The following is a 19,512-nucleotide window of genomic DNA, read 5'->3' as shown; positions in this document are numbered from 1 at the left end:
TTCTTAGATGCGGATGGATACTGGTTTCCCTTCCCCTAAGGGTCCCGTGTTATCTCTGCTCGGCTCATTCCTGATCAGCAGCAGAAACGCTGTTCGATTTAGTGTTGTCACCTTTTCTGATGCCTCCTCTGGGTGGGCACTCTGGTGGCGGCCCAGGAGGAGAATGGAACTTTCCTGGGAAGCTAAGTAGCAACGCCCAGCTAGTAGTGCTGGCTAATGTTTATGGGATGTTTGCTCTGGGTCAGGCGGTGGGGTGGAGGGGGAGTGCTTTACATGAATGTAGCTCATCCTTAGGACAGATGAGAAAGCTGAAGCTCAGGAGAGGTTCAGTGACCTGTCCAAAGTCACTGGCAGGGCTAGGAGTGGCGGCCCCAGGTCTGTTTCATGCTAAACCGGGAGCTTTTTAGCTCTACAGCTTTCAGAGTCCCGAAAGGGTTTGATGGCAGCCCCCACCCGGTCTGGCAACCCCACCCATTGCTTGGGGTTGATGTGTCACCCTGAGGCAGGAAGAAGAGCCATCCAAGGCTTCGACTGCCCTTCTGGGCCACACTGGACTGGACAATTCTCATTCATTTATTCAGCAGGCATTTATCAAGAACCACTGTTGGCACTGGCCAGCACCTGGGAGATAGCCCTGAACGAGTGTAATTTCTACTCTTATGGTGCTAATGGTCTTATGGGAAAAACAGACAAGTGAACAAGCAGTTACAGAATAAGGGTGAGTGCTGGAAAGAGCCACTGGAGGAGGGCCAGCGCTGGGAAGAATGTTCTAAATCAGACAACAGCTATGCAAAGGCCAGGAGGCGAAAGAGCATCGGGAGTGCAGAGGCATGACCATGCTGGGCTTTTCGGTCAACTTGAGGTGGGTGGGCCTGCGTCCCCAGAGCCATGGGGAGCCACGGAAGGGTTTTGAACAGGAGAGGGGCATGAACAGCTATTTTATAGGCCAGTGTGGGAGACTGCTTGAAAAGCAAGAGGTTGTACACACACACTTATATGAGACCACTGGAAGGTGGAGAGGAGCCCCATGTGATCCAAATTCCCGAAAGTGAGTCAGCTTGGAGCTGATGCCACACAGATTCCTGGGCCCTGTCCAAGACTGTGAATAGACTCTCTGCCCCCAAACGAGTTTTTAACAAGTGTGCCAGGTGATTTTGATGGGCAGCCAGGTTTGAGAACACTTAGGTTGGATGATCGTCCAAAAGTTTCCACTGGAAATACCCATTTGTCTATTTCCCCTAGACTTGCCAAGTGAGCCTTTAGCTGGGTCACTTCACCTCTCTGAGACTGAGTTTTCTCATCTCTAAAACGGACATGGGCAAGGTTTGTACTAGATGATACTCAGAGCAATACTTGAAGCCGATATTGTTGTTACCATCATTTATAGGTGAGAAAACTAACACTCTGAGAGTTTAAACAATTTACCCCAAATCACAAAGCTGAGAAGTGGCTGAGTCTGAGTTTAACCTTCTATATTATACAGCTCTTTATGGCTCTATGTCTTTTCCTAGAAACTGGGCCATGTTTCCCAGGACCAGGAGGTATATGGGATGGGCACAGAGGAGCAGGGCAGCCCTGAATGAATGTAGTGGGCATCTTGCTACAGACTGACATCTAAATCTCCCCATGTGGAGCTGATGTGCTGTGGAGTCTTTGGATGTTGAGGGCTGGGGAGTTGTGCTGGGCTCCATGGACAAGTGAAGGATTAGATCCAGTCCCTGTGCTTTTCAGTTGCTCCCAGGTGGCCATAGTCAGGCACATAAAGAGAACGGCATGTACAGAGGGAGGCTTCTCCCAGAGGGGCTGAGGATACCAAAGGAGGAGGCCTCTAGCAGTCAGTTGAGTCTTTCTGCAAGAAGGGCCTTTTGAACTGGGTCTTGCAGGATGAGTTAGAGTTTTGCAGCAGAGGAAGAGAGGGAGGACATTCATTTCAGGCAGAGGGACCAGCTTGGGCAAATGCATGGTAGGGTATGTCTGTGTGTGTGGGATCATGGGAAGAGCAGAGACTGGAGGTTGGTGACAGGCTCAGACAGGGGTATAGAGGGCATAGAGGAGATGTGGCCAGAAGGGACCCATGTTCCAGAAGAGAGGGGGTTTAAGCCGGAGATTTCACATTTTTTTTTTAAGATTTTATTTATTAGAGAGAGAGAGCAAGTGTGCACAAGCAGGGGGAATGGGAGAAGGAGAAGCAGGCTCCCCACTGAGCAGGGAGGCCAATGCAGGGCTCAATCCCAGTACCCTGGGATCATGACCTGAGCCGAAGGCAGACGCTTAACTGACTGAGCCACCCAGGTGCCCCGGAGACTTCATGGTTTTATTTAAGCTTTTGAAAGACCCTTTGGCTAAAAATGGAAATGGACTGGAGGGAGCAATAGAAGGCAATGAGACCATTGAGGGAGTTGCTAAGGTAGTCCAGGTAAGAGATGAGGATGATGAGGGACTTGAGAGACATTCAGGAGACTCAGGTGTTCTAAGCTGGGTTTGGGGAATAGTGCAAAGATGAGATTTTGAAGATGTCAGGTTTTTGGCTTAGTGAATAAGTAAAACCATAAGTGGACATAGAGCATTATAGAAGGAGGAATCAATTTGGGGAATACTAAACATACCAGTGGCCATTTACTGAGCACTCAGGAGGCGCCAAGTACCGTGCCAAGCGTTTTATACACATTAGGTGACTAGGACTCAGAACCACCCTAGTGGATGGGTATTCTCATTGCGTCTGCTTAAACAAAGAGTGTAAACAGCTTTTCTGAGATTAGCTGGCAGCAGGGCCAGGATTTGAACCCACTTTTGATTCCTAGGTCTGTGCTCTCAAGCCCCACTCAGTTCTGCCTGACTGAACTACTAGCCATCACTTGAGACTCAGCTCAAGGGCAGGTTCCTCTGGTGAGCCCTCCCTGATTCTTCCTGGGTTCCTCCTCTGCGCTACCTATGCATGCTTCTGTTGTCACGTTTCTCACACTCCCTTGACAGTTTGTAGAGCCCTCTGCTTCCCGAGCGGTTGGTCCGAGAACTCCTGAAGGCAGGGGTGGTTCTAGTCATTTTTGTATCCCCAGTGGCTAGCACATGTCGATGTTCTAATGCTAATTGTTCTCTTCTCTTCTCCCCCTTCTCTTCTCTACACATTCATTTAGAGAACAAGTGCTGCTAATAATGGTTTCTTACATATATCTCTATACTGTTCTTTTCTATCTCCGCTGCAAGAGCTTAGCACTGACCTCTTTGAGATCATAGAGGAAGGGCATCTAACGTGATGATGCAGTCTAGGAGGCTCCCTCTGGAGGTGTCCCTTAAGCACGAAAAATGAGCCAGAGCTACTTTGGTAAAGAAAAGTGGGAAGGGCACTCCAGGTAGATGAAAAAGCATAATAAATGAAGGCACAGAGGTTTGAAACAGTTTGGTCTGCATGGGGGAATATGAGGGGTTTAGCCTGTGTTACTAAAGATAAGTAAATATGCGTGGCTGAGACTCGTGGAACAGAGGTGAGAAGGCAGGGCCAGTGTGGGCATTCCAGAGCTTGAGCTTTGGTGTTATTTTTCTATACAGTTGACCCCTGAACAATGACAGCACTAGGGGCGCCCAGCCCCCGAACAGTGGAAAATCCATGTATAACTTTGACATCCCCCAAACTTAACTACTAATAGCCTACTGTTGACCAGAAGCCTTCCTGATAACATAAACAGCTGATTAACACATATTATGTATGTTATATGTATTATGTACTGTATTCCTACAATAAAATAAGCTGGCCAAAAGAAAATATTATTAAGAAAATCCTAACAAAGAGAAAATATATTTCTAGTACCATTCTGCATTTATTGAAAAAAGAAATCCATGTGTAAGTGGACCCACACAGTTTCAGACCCCTGTTGTTCAGAGGTCAACTATACCTGATAAAATAGATGTCTGTACAGGGCATAGTGGGGACACAGCGGGAGTGAATACTTGTATCAAGGGGTCAGGCAAGACTTAGGTTTCACTGTATTTCAGTTCTTTGTATACCGACAATAGTACCATTTATTTCCCTGTTGCTATGTACCTGGCACAGCACTTAACATGCATTATCTCATCAAACCCTCACAACATCCTTTGAAATAGATGTTATTACCTTTATGCATAAGAGGGAAAGGAGGCTCCAGCAGATTAATGGTGTTCCCAAGGTCACATGGCTAAAAAGCTAGCCCAGATCTGAAGAGGTCTTAGAGTTCTAGACTATAGCCTGCTAAGGAGATCTTCTTGAAGTTAAGGAACATGTCTTTTGTTTTTGTGTGTCCAGACCTAGGTCTTAGAGACGCCTAATAAACATGAGTTGAATAAATGAACGGACGACCTTCCACTTTCTCCACGCGGAAAGCACGTGCTGACGTCACTGGGAAACCCTCCGGGCCACGAGGGGGCGCAGTCCCCATCTCGGCGCAGCGGGGTCCGCTGCGGACGCTCAGCTTCCTCCGGTCCTTTGACTGGAGCTCAGCCAATCGGCGCGCTCCGAGAGAGCTGGCGCCGGTGGGCGGGGTCCCGGGGCCAGGCCTCGCAGGCCGCTGGGAGACTCGGCGTCGGTGCTCCAGGCGAGCGAACAAGCCAAAAGGCTCGCTCGCGGGCTGGGCGGAGGGCGGGGCAGGACCCTGGAGTGCGGGCTGCGGCGCAGGTGAGCACGCGGTCCCAGCGGGCAGTTCCCTTCCCCGGAGCGGCCACCGGGGCCGCCCATTGTCAGGGTGACGACTCCTGGTAGTGACCTCTGAGTTAGGGAAGGGTGATTGCGAGTGTCCGCTCCGGCCCTGGCTGGGCCTGACAGCTCTCTTCCCAGGGCTCGGAGGCCGTGTCTGGGCGCCCAGCAGACCCTCTGCGGCCAGGGCTTCTCGGCCTCAGGCACGTGGGTGAGAACGGACGCTGCGGAGGCCACGAGCGTGGTGGGACCGGGAGCCCAGAGGAGGCCAGATACTTGGGACTCCGACTTAGTTGCGCTCCCATCCCCGGGCTGGGCTCGAGTGACGGTCGGGGCCAGTCTTTCCACCCTGCCAGGTCTCCTTTGCTCTTGTTAACAATTCTCAAATCTCGGACTGCGGCTTCAGGTCTCATTGGGCTTCCGGGGCGCCCGCACAAGGGCAGGTTTCCTGGCAACCCACTTGACCTTTACCGGACACTCAGGCTTCCTCTGCCAGGCTGGAAGGAAGACGTTCCAGTATTTGCGGGACGCTTTTGCCGCCTTCGTTTTGATACCCTGGGGATGACCTGTTAGGGAGTATTTAGCTTCTTCCGATCAGCAAAGTAGCCTGCTGTATTCCTGCCGCCTTAGGAGGGCGTGGGGGTGGGCGACTGCTGTGGTTTTACGCTGGTGCGTTGTTTGAGCTGTCATTCATTCATTTAACAAACTTTTTTGGGAGCACTTTATGGCAGGCAGGGCGGGAAGGGTGGGGGATGGATAGGACACAGTGGGGGCCGCACAGACATGGTCCTTGCCCTCTTGGAGGTTAAGTGTTTTGAGAAATGCAGACAAGTCGGGTAGGCCCGCCAGCACAACGTCTGTCACAGAGAAGGTGGTTCTAAGTGTTAAATAAATGAATGAATTGACTTATTTGGGAATGATTAGAATGTGGGCAGGACAACAGAGAGAGAGACATTTGCTGCATATGGGAGAGGATATGAATTGTGGACTCGTGTTTGGTATGTTTTACAACAAATTGGGGATCTGAAGGGAGAATTGCTGTTTAGGGTAAGTGTTAACTTACAGAGAGCTTGCATAAAAGGTAGGAAAGAAAATGAAGTATTAGGTTTGAGGTTCTTCAGGATTGTTTGTTTTAACAACGTCTAAGTCCTGTAATTTCACAAATCTCTGAGTAATCTTAGAGTTTGCCAAAAGGGACGCTCTTCCAGATAGTGACATGCCAAGTTGATGGAAAAAAATTGCAGGAAGTGCTCCCCAAGTCCAGGATTTGGACAGAAACAGCACACCTATCTGCAGTGTGTTCTTGCCACTAGAAAGAGCACAAGTGTTGACGTTTGGAGAAGCCTGGATTCAAAAGCAGTGGTTCTGTCACTTCTAGGGATCTTGGACAAGTTCACATAATGTCCCTGAGCCTTTGTGGCTTTAGACACAAATCTGGGCTGATAATTCCTACCTCATAGAGGTGTTGTGAAGATCAGGTGATGACCAGCGGGTGACTTGTCCGGCCTAGGGGCTGGTGCTAAGACAAAGGACCCAGAGGGGAACATTCTAGCTGCTGCAGTTTTTTCCCTGATAATGGTCCGTTATAGTCTTGGGTCCACAGAATGCTGGGATTCCTCCAAAGAGAATTGGAACCAAAGAAAGAATCATTTTATCCTTGGTGAGATTTCAGTTGTACACTTTAGACTAGAGATAGCCAAGTTGGAGAAACACCTACAGAGGTGCAAATGGAATGAATGATCTTTTAGTTGAGACTTTGGAGCAAGTTACTTAACCCTCTGATAATACCATCTACCTCACAGAGTGGACATGAAGATAGAAGGAGATACTGTATATAAAGTGCTTAGCCCAAGGAATGGTACATAAGTGCTCAATAAATGGTAGCTATCATTATTATGATAATGTGAGTAATCTTTTTTTTTTTTTTAAGACTTTATTTATTTATTAGAGAGAACAAATGGGGGGAAGAGTAGAGGGAGAGGGACAAGCAGACTCCACACTGAGTGTGGAGCCCGACTCGGGGCTTGATCCCACAACCTTGAGATCATGACCTGAGCTGAAATCAGGAGCCACCCAGGTGCCCCGTGAATAATCTTTGATAACTGTTAATGGTAATAGTCATGAGACTAAATGGCCATTAGAGTGAACCAGTTTGTGTGTTATATATATTTTTTTGGTGTTATCTTACTTCATTTCAGGACGCTCCAGGGCCAATCCACTTTTTTCCCCCCCCCACCATGGGCTTGTACAGTGTTTTTTTTGTTTTGTTTTTGTTTTTTTGTTTGTTTTTACAGAAAAATTCAAGACCTATCACATTCCGAGTATGTGTAATGTGTTGGTGATATTTTTAGGAGTTTATTATGCAAATATGAGGGTATGGGTTTGGTTGAAGAGAATGTATTTTGAGAGAGGTTTGGCCAGCAGTTTTGTAAAGTATAGGTATGTCTCATTGTTAGAAAGATCAAGTTCAGAATAGGAAAAAAATCATTATCTAAAATCCAGAATGGTTGAGTAATGGATTAGGGTATTGGCCATTTAAATAGACTCCTTATTCTTTTTGTGAGGTAAAGGAACTATTTCTCATTATCTTGGACCAGGAGAGTCACAGTGGGACTATACATGGTGGGAAAAGTGTGGCTGGCTGTGTTCATGGAGAAATTGCATAGAGCAGGGAAGGGCTTTTTTCCATTCCTGAAATGTTGGTAAACTGTGGAGGGAGGGCCTGGGGCCAATCACAGGCTTGAATCTTTGTTAGGTAAGCTCAGAGGTTCCCTTGCGGGGAACACTGCCAAACATGGTTGCATAATGCCCAGTGAGTATAGTACATAAAATAGAGATCCTTCCCCTTTCCCCTAACAGTCACGTCTTTCAAAATTTTCTAGATTGTTTCAGGGCCCTAACTGTTGCCTAAGCAAGGTACCATCTTGTGTTACTCTGCGTGGGGTGGGTGCTTGGTAAATTCTGCCAGGCTGCCTGGTAAATGGAGAGCCCTGGTGGGTTGTCCGCATTCGGTGGGAAGGGGGATGCTGGTTTCTCCCTAATGCTGCCTTGTGCTCTTCTGCAGATGTCATGTGGCCTGTGCTTTGGACCATGGTGCGTACCTATGCTCCCTATGTTACATTTCCTGTGGCCTTCGTGGTCGGGGCTGTGGGTTACCACCTGGAATGGTTCATCCGGGGAAAGGATCCCCAGCCTGTGGAGGAGGAGAAGAGCATCTCTGAGCGCCGGGAGGACCGCAAGCTGGATGAACTGCTAGGCAAGGACCACACCCAGGTGGTGAGCCTTAAGGACAAGCTGGAATTTGCCCCTAAAGCTGTCCTGAACAGAAACCGCCCAGAGAAGAATTAATGAAGGACACAGAGCCCCATGGGTCCTTGTGTGGGACCCATGACTGGCCCTGCCACCATGTCTACCCTGCTCCAGAACCCACATTGGATTTGCCGTGTCGCTTATTCTGGCCCCTCCTGTACCACCCAGCCCCGCACACACCGGCCGCCCTCGTGTTGCCGGGCGGACACTCGAGCAGTCGAGGGGCCAGGGAAGAGGAAGGCCCTTGAGGGTTCTGGCCTGAAGGCTGCATGTGTTGTATGGTGGCTGAAACTGCTCAGGCTTCTGCGCTTGTGGGCGCGCCATGGGGAGGAGTGTCATGAAATGAATGATGGCTGTCTTTTTCTTTGGGGAGGCACTTTAGCCTCAAGTGGGAGTGGCTGGGGTTGGGGTGCTGCCTTAGGAGGGATGCCTACATGCCTAGTTCCAGTGTACGCTGGGAAGAATTCAAAAAGCTACCTGGCTCCCTTCACTAGTTTGCCCTCTTCTTGTACTCATTCTTCCTGAAATCCTGTCCTGTCAGCTCAGGAATGAGACTCCCTGGGGAGGAAAGCCTTTTACTGTTCTTGGAAGCCCAGGTTGTTTACCTTGGGACAGGTGAATTTGCTTGAAAACAGTCACATTTTTCACCACCCCCATCACTGTATGGTACAAAACTTGATTAAAGTGGCATCTGAGAATCATATTGATCTCATCCTATCTTCCAGATCGTGTCGGAGTCTCCTTAGGGTTATGCAAATGCAGGCATTTCAGGGTCGGATAACATTGACCTTTAACCAAGGGCTCATGGGCCCAGGCACTGAGTCCTGGAGGTGCAGGTTCCCAGGAGCCTTTTTATCATGATGAGAAAAGGCTTATAGGACCTTTCAAAATGTGAATTCAGTGTAGACCGGGGAGCTTAATAGTTGCTATCAAATTTTTCAATTATACACAGGCATACATTTTCCCCTATAAATGTAATATATGTACATTAAAGAACATTTGGTAGAGATTGATAAATGGTCGCCCCCCACTCCCTGGGCTCCAGTACAACTAAAAAGGTAGCATTTATTACCTTTCACTAATTCTTGGCATAGTTTTTTAAGTGTTTTTTTTTTTTTAAGATTTTTATTTAATTATTTGAGAGAGAGAGTGCAAGCGAGAGAGTGCATAAGCAGACGGAAGGGTAGAGGCAGAGGGAGAAGCAGGCTTCCCGCTGAGCAGGGAGCCCGATATGGGACTCGATCCCAGGACCCTGGGATCACGACCCAAGCCAAAGGCAGCCGCTTAACGGACTGAGCCACCCAGGCGCCCCATTTTTTAATAACCTTATCATTACTGTACCTTTAATTTTATATTCCTTTTTTTTTTTTACATAGTGTTTCATATCGTAATCATTTTTCTGTCTTATCACATGGTCTTCATAATCCTAGTTGTTTTTAATAGCCGCATAATTGCCCATCAAGTGGGAATAAAGCATAGTTTGTTTTTAATAATTTCCCAGTTGCTGGACACTTGGGTTGTTTTTGATTGTTCATTAGTGTAAATATTGTAGTGACTGTCCTTTATAACTTCTGCATTTGGGAGTAAATGGCAGGACCAGTAAATGGCATTTTGGATGAAATGGATGAGCAGTTTTAAGGGTCTAAATGTCTTTCCTAAATGGCTTCAGGAGTTTATACTAAATGTTGCTGCTTAAGATGTTACTGGTACTGTTGGAAGGGCAGTGAGAGCAGGGGGTCAGGAAGAGGCGTGAGAACCTATTGTCTCATGAAGTCCACTGACATTTAACCTAAGTGAGCAAAAGGAAGTGAGGAGCGCATGATGAAGGATGCACTGTCTTTAAAAGCGGGGGAGGGTGTCTGTCCCTGTGGGGAGGTGCTGAGGCCTGATGGTGTTAACAGGTGGGTGAAGGTGGGATGCCTGAACAGGTAGAGATGTCCTGTGGAGTGGGAGGAGCTGGGAAGACGTGGAAGGTGGTGGCCAGAGAGGAGGAGAGCGGAAGTGGCTAGTGGCTCCTCCTCTGTCCCTGAGGCGAGTGGGCGCGCTGAAATGAGCCGCTGTTGCTTTTAGGGAATAAATCTGATGGGGAGTGGAGGGGATGAGCGTCCGCTGCTGAGGTAAGGATGAGATTTCTGGTTCTGAAAGGATATGCCAAGCTCTGCTGGGTTACTCACTGGCAGGTGGGCGGGCCTCAGTGACAGCCCAGTGCTGCCGCCCCGTGGCCGTCCTGAGCATCACCAAGCCTGGCATCGCTTCCCTGGGCTTAAGGAGGAGTGACAAAGACATGTGCCCACAGGGGTCAGTCGGGTGACTCCAGTGAGCAGGCCAGGCCAGGAACTAGAAGGACGGGCCTGCCTAATGGGGGCGGTGGCCATGCGGCCTTCTCCAGTTTGTGCTGCTTGCCCAGTGATGCCACATTTTTCAGTTTTTTCCCTAAAAGATGCTAGAAATTTATATATTTTTTTTAAGATTTTTTTTTGTTTATTTGACAAAGAGGGAGCAAGTGAGCACAAGCAGGGGGAAAGGCAGAGAGAGACTGAGAAGCAGGCTCCCTGCTAAGCAGGAAGATGCAGGGCTTGACCCAGGACGCTGAGATCATGACCCGAGCCAAAGACAGATGCTCAACCAACTGAGCCACCCAGGTGCCCCTGGAAATTTAGATTTTTGTGCATTTTTCTTGAAACTTGATTTTTAAATGTTGGCATTTTATTTTATTATTTTTTTTTAATTCTAAGCATGCTCACATACCCATGGGGATAATTTGACCCAGTGGCTGCTGATTTGTGACCTCCCAAACTGCCCTGTCCTTCCAGTGAAGTCTGATAGGTATACATTTTTTTTCCTAGCAATCTAACAACTTGTAGCAAATATTAGGGCCCAGGAGTGGTTTCTCTTGGAACACTTTTGGGTGTCATGCATGTGTGTCATTTAATATCTGTCTAAGCAGAACACTGGGGGACAGAAAACCTACAGAAATGACAGCAACAGAGTTTTCCCACAGCCTGAGACATTTTTGGATTTGCAGATCTTTCAGGGTAAGCCCGTCACTGTGGCTATGCCTCCTCCCAGGGCTTGGCCACAGAAGCCCCATCTTTGGAAACCCAAGTTGCTCTCTTCCAGCCATCTCACTTTATGCCCCCTTTTAAATAATTTCATCTCCTAGGGCTTTGCCCTCACTGACTCTCTGCCTCTGGCAAGTCTATTAATATCTGCAGCTGGGTCTTTCTTTCCCACGGCCGGCTGGGACCTGCTGCCGCAGGGTGGGCATGGACATGGCGCGTGCTTTCTTGCCTCTGCTCGGGTAGCAGGGTTTCTGTGGATGTGGGCAAAGGCAGGCTGAGCTTGCTGGGATGCCCCAGGGCACTGGTTTTCTTCCATGCTTGCTGATTCACCTTGGAGGCATGTGTCCCTTTTTATGGGCTGGCCCAGCAGTCACAATTCACTGAAACACATTAGTGAGTAGAGGCGCGTGGTGCTCTTTGCTTGGTGTTGCCCCCCCCCCCCCCCCCCCCCCCCCCCCCGCCTTGGGTGTTTTCCCGGCCTAGAGATGGTTATGGCTTTAGAGCGGGGTTATCCTGTCTGAGCTGGGTAGGAATCACTTCTCTCCCCCCTCAGCTGCCCAGTGTCTGGTGCTTTTCCACTCTCTCTAGAGCCTTTCCTGTGCCTGTTGCTGTGTTAGCACAAGTCAGCTGGGAGGCCGCCAGAGTAAGCCTGCCAGGGAGCCCTTTGACTCTTGTCGGCCTCCCAGGGTTCCAGGCTGGTGGGGCTGGTGGCCGAGTGGAACGCTCTGGGATGGGCCTCCCTGGAGCTGCCTGGGAGCTGGGCAGCAGAAATGGAAAAGCTCCTGTCTTGCTTCCCTTTTCCTTTTCCACTTTGATGGGGGGGGCCTCTGCACTGGTAGAGTGGTGAGCCGGGCCGTGCGGGAGAGCAAAATAAAGTGCGCTCTGCAGTCTGACAGACTTGAGTTATGATTCCTGCCTCAAGGGCTAGCTGACCTTGGGCAAGTCACTTAGCCTTTCTGAGCTTCACTATCCTCATCTGTCAAATGGGGATAAGAATACCCATTTTTGCTGGGTTATGTAGCAAGGCTAAGGTAACCTATGTGAAGTTTTTAGCAGAGTCCCCGGCAACCAGTAGGTGCTCAGTGATGTTAGCTGCTTTCATTTGACTATAGGAAAAACCTCCACTTCCTGCAATAGTGGCATGTATGCTTGTGATCTTGGTGAAGTGGAGATCCAGAGGCAGGAGGAGCCTTGGCTGGGAGAGTGATGACAGGGACCCTCATGGGCCCGGCAGTGGAGGGCTGCTTAGGAATACTTTACAGAAAGGACCATGTTGCATAATAACCCAGGTGGCCAGACCTGTGTCGCTAAGTAGGAGTTCCATTGGTGCTGTCTGTGGGGTCAGAGACAGAAAGCGGGGAGCGAGGGGTTGCAGAATGCCCAGGAGTCATGGATCAGGAGCATAGGCAGAGGAAAGAGCCGTGGATTTGGGGGCAAGGAAACTGGGTGACCTGGGACATGACCTTCCACTTCTCCAGGCCTTGGCTTCTCTGCCTGCAAACCAGGGATGTGGGTGTGCTCCCTGCTGATGGTGTAAAAAGAGGGAGAACCAGCTCCGAGAGTGCTTGGGAAATGTTGGGTGCTAGGTTCTAGCCCAGCGAAGCCTCACTGTTAGCGCATTGGGGTGGCAGCCTGTCTGGGTAATGAAATTGAAATAAATGCTCTTCTTTTCTGTCCACAGTCTCTCAAAGTATTTGCTAAAAAGCAGTCTTTGGGATGTCAGCTTTTCAGAATAAAGAAGAGTATCTGGGTACCCCTCCCATAGTGTATGATGGGTTTGCAGATAACTCCGTAATCTAGTTTGTGACTGGGAAAAGTCCCTTTGCTTCTCCAAGCGTCCTCTGTGGAGTGGGGTTAGTTCTGCCTCCCTCACGGAGTTGGGACGATTGAGAGGATGTTTGTAAAACACCCAGCATGGTGTTTGGCGTGGAGCCCATTCCCCCTGTCCTGTTTCTCAGGCTGTCTATGACTCCCCTGCCCCCTCAGGGGTTCCCTCACCAGCCTGCGGCCACCCTCCTCTGTCCGGCCCACCTCTCACATCCCCGCTTCAGGGCTCCATCATCTTGCCTCAACGTTCGGTCTCTCCCAGGAACCTCTTCCTATTCCTGCCGGCATCTTCCTTCTACAGTACATCTTTGTTGAGGTCACTGCTTGAAGACCTCCATGGCTCCTTTCATCCTCTTGCCCCAGTCTCCCTCCCGTCATCCCCAGGGATGGAAGCCAGGCTTTGCCTCTTCCTGAACACATCGTGCTCGTTCAAACCCTGATGCCTCCAGATGCACCATGCGTCGTGCCTCCTTGGCTCCTTGGCGAACTACTATTACGCTCTTAAGATTTGACACGCGTAGGTCCCTACCCGCTTTCCGAAGCAGGGGCTGCCATTCCCTCCTGCTCCAGGCCTGGGGTCATGCTACTGTGGCATTTATTACAAGGCACTGTAACGGGGGTGTGTCTGTCCCCCACCCAGACTGAGTTCCTCGAGGGCAGGGGCCACGGCTTAGGCACCTCTCTGCCCCTTGCAGAGGGCCTGGCCCAGAGTCCTTTCCAATAAATGTTGAGTGAATGAAGAGGCCCCTGAGTGCGATTCGGGGACGGGGCAGGTACTGGGGCTGGGCGGAGATGAGCCCCTTTGGAAGACATGGAGCAGGGCTGCCCACAGCCTTGAGCTCATGGCAGCAGTGTTTGGCTGTGGCTTTGCCTTCCCCAAGGCTGGTAATAAGCTAAACCCAAAGGAAACCACCCCCCCCCCCCCGCCCTGCTTAAATTTCCCAGGGGAAGGGGCTTGGGCAGAGGGCAGGCTTTCCCCACTGGGTGGGACCTGGCCCGGCAGAGCCCATGATGAATTTGACCCTGATGACTCTGTAGTGGGGAACAATGTCCTCAGGAAAGCATTCAGGAAACCCTTCGTGTAGTAGTGATCAAAGCTCTGCAGCGGCTCAGCAGGCTGGATGGGGACGCTCCAAGGAACCAGCAAGGCCCTGGGTTGGAGCCCAGGGACTCACTTAATGCCCTTCCCAGGTGGGGCTCTCCCTCAGCCTCTGCAGAACCGTGGGCCAATGCGGGGGACGTGGAGGTCCTGGGGAGGCCTGGGAGTCTGAGGGAGCCCCTGCTTCTGGAGTGTCTCCGCTTTGTCTGCATTTATCCCTTAGGCCTGGGAGGGCGGGAGGGCTGATCGGTGAGGTGCACTTTAGTTTCCTCATTTCTCCTCAAAGCTGATGTAAACCTTCCGTATTCACATGAAGCCCCTTTTGTTTGTCCCTCATCCCCAAGGAGTTCAGTCAGAAGGGAGAGGAGCACTGGTTCTCCTCATGCTAACAAAGGGGCTCGGAGGCTCCAAGCGGGAAATGGCTCACCCCAGATAACACCAGGAATTCTTGGCAGAGCTGGGCTTGTAGCCACCCCGTGCCCCCTCCCCCTCCCAGTTTCTGTATTGTCATCACACTGGACCGAGGTCAGCTGGCCTGTAGACTGGTTGACTTGATGAGGGAAGCACCCTTTGAGTGCCTGCTGGTCAGAGGGCACAGCTCGGGCCCAGCTCTGGCCCTCTGCGGGCGGCTCCCGGGACTTGCCTCAGATGGAGGCTGCTGCCTGCTTCGCCTGCCCCTTCCCGCTTTCATTTTCCCCGTATGCAGACCAAAGATAAAGCTTTAGGGGTAGCGCTGCCTCTCGGATGTTCTCCAGACTGCTTTCCCCACGTGCGGGAGGGTAGGAGGTCACAGTCTTTCCCACAGATGGAATTCTTTGTGTTTATAGTTTGGTCAATTGATGACAAGGTGGATTGTTTATCTACTGTGGTCCCTAAAGTCCTGTCCTTGGCTGGCTGTCACCTCCCTGACATGTGTTGGGCCTCGAGGGGCTCAGATCCCAGCCCTCCCCTTCCCCTCCAAGAAACTCAGCTCTGGAGTTAGGCTGTTTGAGTTCAAAGCCCAGCACTGCCCCGTATAGCTCTGAGGCCTCTGCCAAGCTGCTTGGCTTCTCGTGTTCAATCCCACGTGTCAGATGGGCTAATATGGGACTTGCCTCAGAGGGTTATTGTGAAGACTAAGGGACAACATGCAAGGTGTTTGGAACAGAGACTCACTGATAGCGCTTGGGAAAAGGTAGTTATTTTGATTGGTAGCTTTTACATTCCATGCAGGTACTCTTGCCTCAAGACCCTGTTCTCTCTCTAGGCTGTAAGAGGAGTGTAGAGAGGAAACAGGACTACAGTGAGGCTGTGGCAGGGGGCTGGGGCATCCTGATCCTCAGCCCTGAGGCCCTTCGGCTTTGCCATTGGATGTGTCTCTGCTCCCTGCCTCCCCCACCCCCCAGTCCCTTCTGCACTGCCGTGGCATCTCGAAGCATTTCCCCGGCTCCAGCTGGGTCCCCGACACCCACACAGCCTTGCCTTGGTCGGCTCACTGATTGGCCTGCGGGCAGATGGAGGTTTCTGGAGGGGGCTGTAGAAGCTGGGCATCCGAAGGGTAAGGCCAAGCTGAAGGGGGCCTGCCGGGGTTATTGTTGCAGCAGCCCAGCTGGTGGCGTGTGAGGAGGAAGCCCCCCAGAACCCTCCTCCTGATCCCCCCAGCCCAGGGGAGGGTCGCTGCAACACAGAGCCACAGGCCGGGTGGCCCGGGGCTGCAAGTCCGCGATCAGGGGCCAGCAGGGTTGGCTCCCTCTGCGGTCTCTCTCCTTGACTTGGGGGTAGCTTCCCACTTGCTACCTCTTCACAAGGTGGTCCCTCTGTGCCTGTGACTGCTCCCTGGGGTCTTTTGTGTCCAAATCTCCTATTCTTAGAAAGACAACAGTCAGGTTGGATTAGGGCCCACTCTAATGGCCTCATCTAATTTAATCACCTCGTTAAAGGCCTTATCTCCGAATACAGTCCCAGTGTGAGGTACTGGGGGTCACGGCTTTAACATAGGAATTTTGAGGGGACACAGTTGAGCCTATAACAGGAGAGTAGGGCAGCCGTGCAGAAGAGGCTGCTTCTGCCACCGGGGAGAGCCTTGGGCAGGGGGTACCCAGCCCCCTGAGGCGGGGCCCCGCTGGTCTCTGGTGCTGCCCTGGTCCTGGGTGAAGCTGGTGCTGGCTTCCCCCGACTCCCCTCTGCAAGAGGCCTTAGGGTAGGAACTAAATGCCTGAGGCCGGAAGACTCTGCGAGCTGATTATCCCTGTGGTCTCTGGGGTGAAGGAACAGTCAGCAGGCCCCAGGCACGGGTCCTGTCCTTCCCCTGCCTTATCAGAGCCTGGACGCCCTTCCGCCTCAAGGCAGCCGCTCCAGGCCGGGCCGTGGCCCCAGGCTCTCCCAGCGGGGGCTGGCTTTGCGGGGATCATTCAGCTGCCCTTGTTTTAGCTGAGCTCTGCAACTCACAGTAGTACCCTTTCAGGTAGGGAGTGGTAGAAAGGCACCGAGAATCCGAGTATCCCTTCTATTATTTTTCCAGAAGATTTACCTGCCTGATTGGGTAGGTTCACGCTGATGTTCTCATATAGACTTTTTCCTTTGAGCTCATGTGTTTTTTTGATAAAAGCTGAGCAGGGTGGGAAAGTGACTCAGATGTTTGCTGGGATTCAGAGTTGGCCACAGATAACAAGCCAGCACCTTATCTTGGCCTGGAGCCCACTTCTGCGTCACTTTTCATGCAGCCCTATTAGGTGGACTAGCGAACGTTTTAGGGACCTCTGATGGTGCGCTGCCCTTCCCCAACCCTCAGTGTGTCCCTCCAGGCTCTGCAGGACAGGCTGCCAGCCACCTCCTGCCCAGCTAAATCCATGAATCCTGGGATTGTGATGTTCCCGGCTTCTTGGAAAAGAGCTAGTGGACAGCTACCCTGTTTCTCCTGCGGACCTTTTTTCATCTCAGGCACCTGAGGCAGACAAATCCCAGCCAAGAAGAAGGAAATAAGCTTGCTTGCTGAGCTCCTGCAGGTGAAGAAGAGTAGTGGTTGGGCTGGGTGCTTCACCGTATCTCACTTAATCCTCCCAAGCTGCCTGCAGGGCAGGGGTCGTCTCCATGGAAAGGAGGTAGAATCTGAGACTCAGAGGCTAAGCCACCCTCGAAGTCACAGGTGGAGAAGGCGGTGATACTTAAGCCCAGGTCTCTGGCTTCTGAGTTCTTTTCTACCCCAGGGAAGCTGGCTGTCCCTCCTGATTTCACTATGCCCTTGGCCTTTCCTCCCCTGGGACAGGGGAGGGTGGAGGGTGGGAAAATTGGTGAGGGCTTTCTCCCCTCCTTTCCATCCCCAGAGACCTCTTAGTTCTCCCCATTCCTGGACACTGTGGGCCTGGGACTCCTTAGCAGCTGAGCTGTAGCTCTCAGGTCTCCAGTGGCTGGGCGGGAATGAATGGGTTGTCACCCTTTGACCTGTCCTGCCTCCTCCCCGCCCCCTCCCCCCAGGCAACCACAATGGCCTGAGGCTGATTCAGTGCCTCCTTTATCGACAGTGGAAAACAATACTCAGAGGCAGGCTGCTGGCGGGGTGGGTGCAGCCCCCTGCCCTCCCTAGTGTTGCTTCCCCAGTGCCCGGAAGCTGGGGGAGGACTTCCAATGTCGGGGATGTGGGGCGCAAGTCCTAAGAGGGTGTGTGAGAGGAGGGAGTAAATGGTACCCTCTCCATTGCCCTAGACCTCAACCTGTCTCCCTGTGCCAAGCAAGGCTGGGGGTAGTATGGCTCCAGCTCTCAGTAGCTGGGGGACCCGGGGCCAATGGCTTAACTTCTTGTCCTGAACATGAGGCTCTACTACCAGTGTCACCAGGTAATGGAGGGAAAAGCTCTTTGCCTAGTGCCTGACTCTGCAGAAGATGCCCAGGTGCATTCACTCCTAGTTGCCCCGGTCTTGCTCTCCCTGATCAACCTCTGTGGGGAGCCAAGGTGTGTGGGGAGGCACGCCCAGGGAAAAGCTTTTCTCGAGTCTAGCCGGAGCCTGGAGGGAGAGGGGGCCTCCCCGCTCTCTTGCTGCCCTGGGCTTTTTGTGACACAGAGGAAGCCGAAGGAATCATGACCATCCACCCTGGGAAGAGAAGGTCGAAGGGTGACTGAAGGAGCATTTGTAAGACTATTGAAGGTTATTGTCTGGAGTAGAACCGTGTTCAGTGTGCACCAGAGGAATGCGAGGAGACCCGGGAAAGCCTTTCCCAGCAGAGGCCTGAGATCCTGGAATTGGGGGGTGGGGGGCTGTTACTGAGGAAGGCCATGCAATCTTTAAAAATAGGTCATTTTGTTCTGCCTGGGCTTGGGTGGGGTTTGGCCGGGAGGTGGAGGAACTGGTTAGAGGCCAGCAGAGAATTCACCCTTGAATCAGAAATGAGGTGAGATGGGTGGCCTTTTGGGGGGAGGAGAATTGAATCCTGCCCGGGCCCCCCTGGGGGGGAGCAGACAGAGAAGCTCTACCACTGCCCCCGCCCCCAGCCTCGCCGAGCTGTATTTTCGGAGACAGCACAGGAAGTGGGCCTTCACAATGTCAGGATACAGGAAGCTATCGGACTATTGAAGGCAACTTCCTGTGAGCTGGTCATTCACATACATTTGTCACCGGCTATCAGGATTTTTGGGCCCTGCCATTGTCTGGAGGGGCTGCGCAAGCCGGGGGGCCGCCAGCGGAGGCTCTTGGACACAGAATGCACTATTGTGCCGAGCTGGCAGCACCCCGTGGGGTGGGGAGGAAAGCGGTGGGTAAGAAGGGGACGCCTGCCTCTCATTGTCACGGACTGCACAATGGGGTTGGGGGCTGGGGGCTGCCCCTGTTCATGGGAGCCTGAACTTCCGGGAGAAGGGATAGATGCCTGCAGCAGGAGCCTGGCTTCGGGCATGGTGCCAGGCAGAGCTGGAGAGGAATTGAGGCCCTTTATCAGCAGTGGTGGGTTTTCCAGATCTCTGCCAAGAGCCAGTGTGATCTAAAAGGGGCTGGGAGTCAGGCAGAGCTAGATTTTTTTTTTTTTAAAGATTTTATTTATTTATTTGAGCCAGAGAGAATGAGATACAGAGAGCATGAGAGGGCGGAGGGTCAGAGGGAGAAGCAGACTCCCTGCCGAGCAGGGAGCCCGATGCGGGACTTGATCCCGGGACTCCAGGATCATGACCTGAGCCGAAGGCAGTCGCTTAACCAACTGAGCCACCCAGGCGCCTAGAGCTAGATTTTGAAGTCGCACTCTACCCTATCACCTGTGTGACTTTGGGCAGGTCGCCCTGCCTGTCTGCGCCTCAGGCCTGCTCCTATAAACTGAAAATAGTCGTCACTACCCCGTACGGATGATCAGTACTTGAGACGGTCTGTCGAAGTCCTTAGCTTGGTACCTGGCATGAAATGAAATGTCTAAGAAATGTTAGTCCCTTCCCCACCCTCATCTCCTTCCCTTCCAGCTCACTTCTGACCCCCCGTCTGGCCCAGCCTTGAGTGAGCAGATCAGCGTGTGCAGGGGAGGTGAAGAGGTATTTTAATATTAGCCCGGACAAAGCACAGCTCTGCCTTCCCCTAAGCCAAGAATATCAAATCAAC

General features: G+C 51.7%; 1 protein-coding gene across 1 annotated transcript; it reads left to right on the top strand.

The window, feature by feature from the left end:
- Positions 1 to 4,520: 4,520 nt before the first annotated feature.
- On the top strand, positions 4,521 to 9,067 carry SMIM12 (small integral membrane protein 12). The gene is made up of 2 exons (XM_021683680.1): positions 4,521 to 4,645; positions 7,728 to 9,067. The coding sequence occupies exon 2, from the start codon at positions 7,733 to 7,735 to the stop codon at positions 8,009 to 8,011; it is 279 nt and encodes a 92-aa protein (XP_021539355.1). The 5' UTR covers positions 4,521 to 4,645; positions 7,728 to 7,732; the 3' UTR covers positions 8,012 to 9,067.
- Positions 9,068 to 19,512: the final 10,445 nt, after the last annotated feature.

The sequence above is a fragment of the Neomonachus schauinslandi genome, chromosome 4 (genome assembly GCF_002201575.2).
Source record: "Neomonachus schauinslandi chromosome 4, ASM220157v2, whole genome shotgun sequence".
In the NCBI taxonomy this organism is placed as follows: domain Eukaryota; kingdom Metazoa; phylum Chordata; class Mammalia; order Carnivora; family Phocidae; genus Neomonachus; species Neomonachus schauinslandi.
The sequence above is the reverse complement of the archived record's forward strand: the minus strand, read 5'-3'. Positions and strand labels throughout refer to the sequence as shown.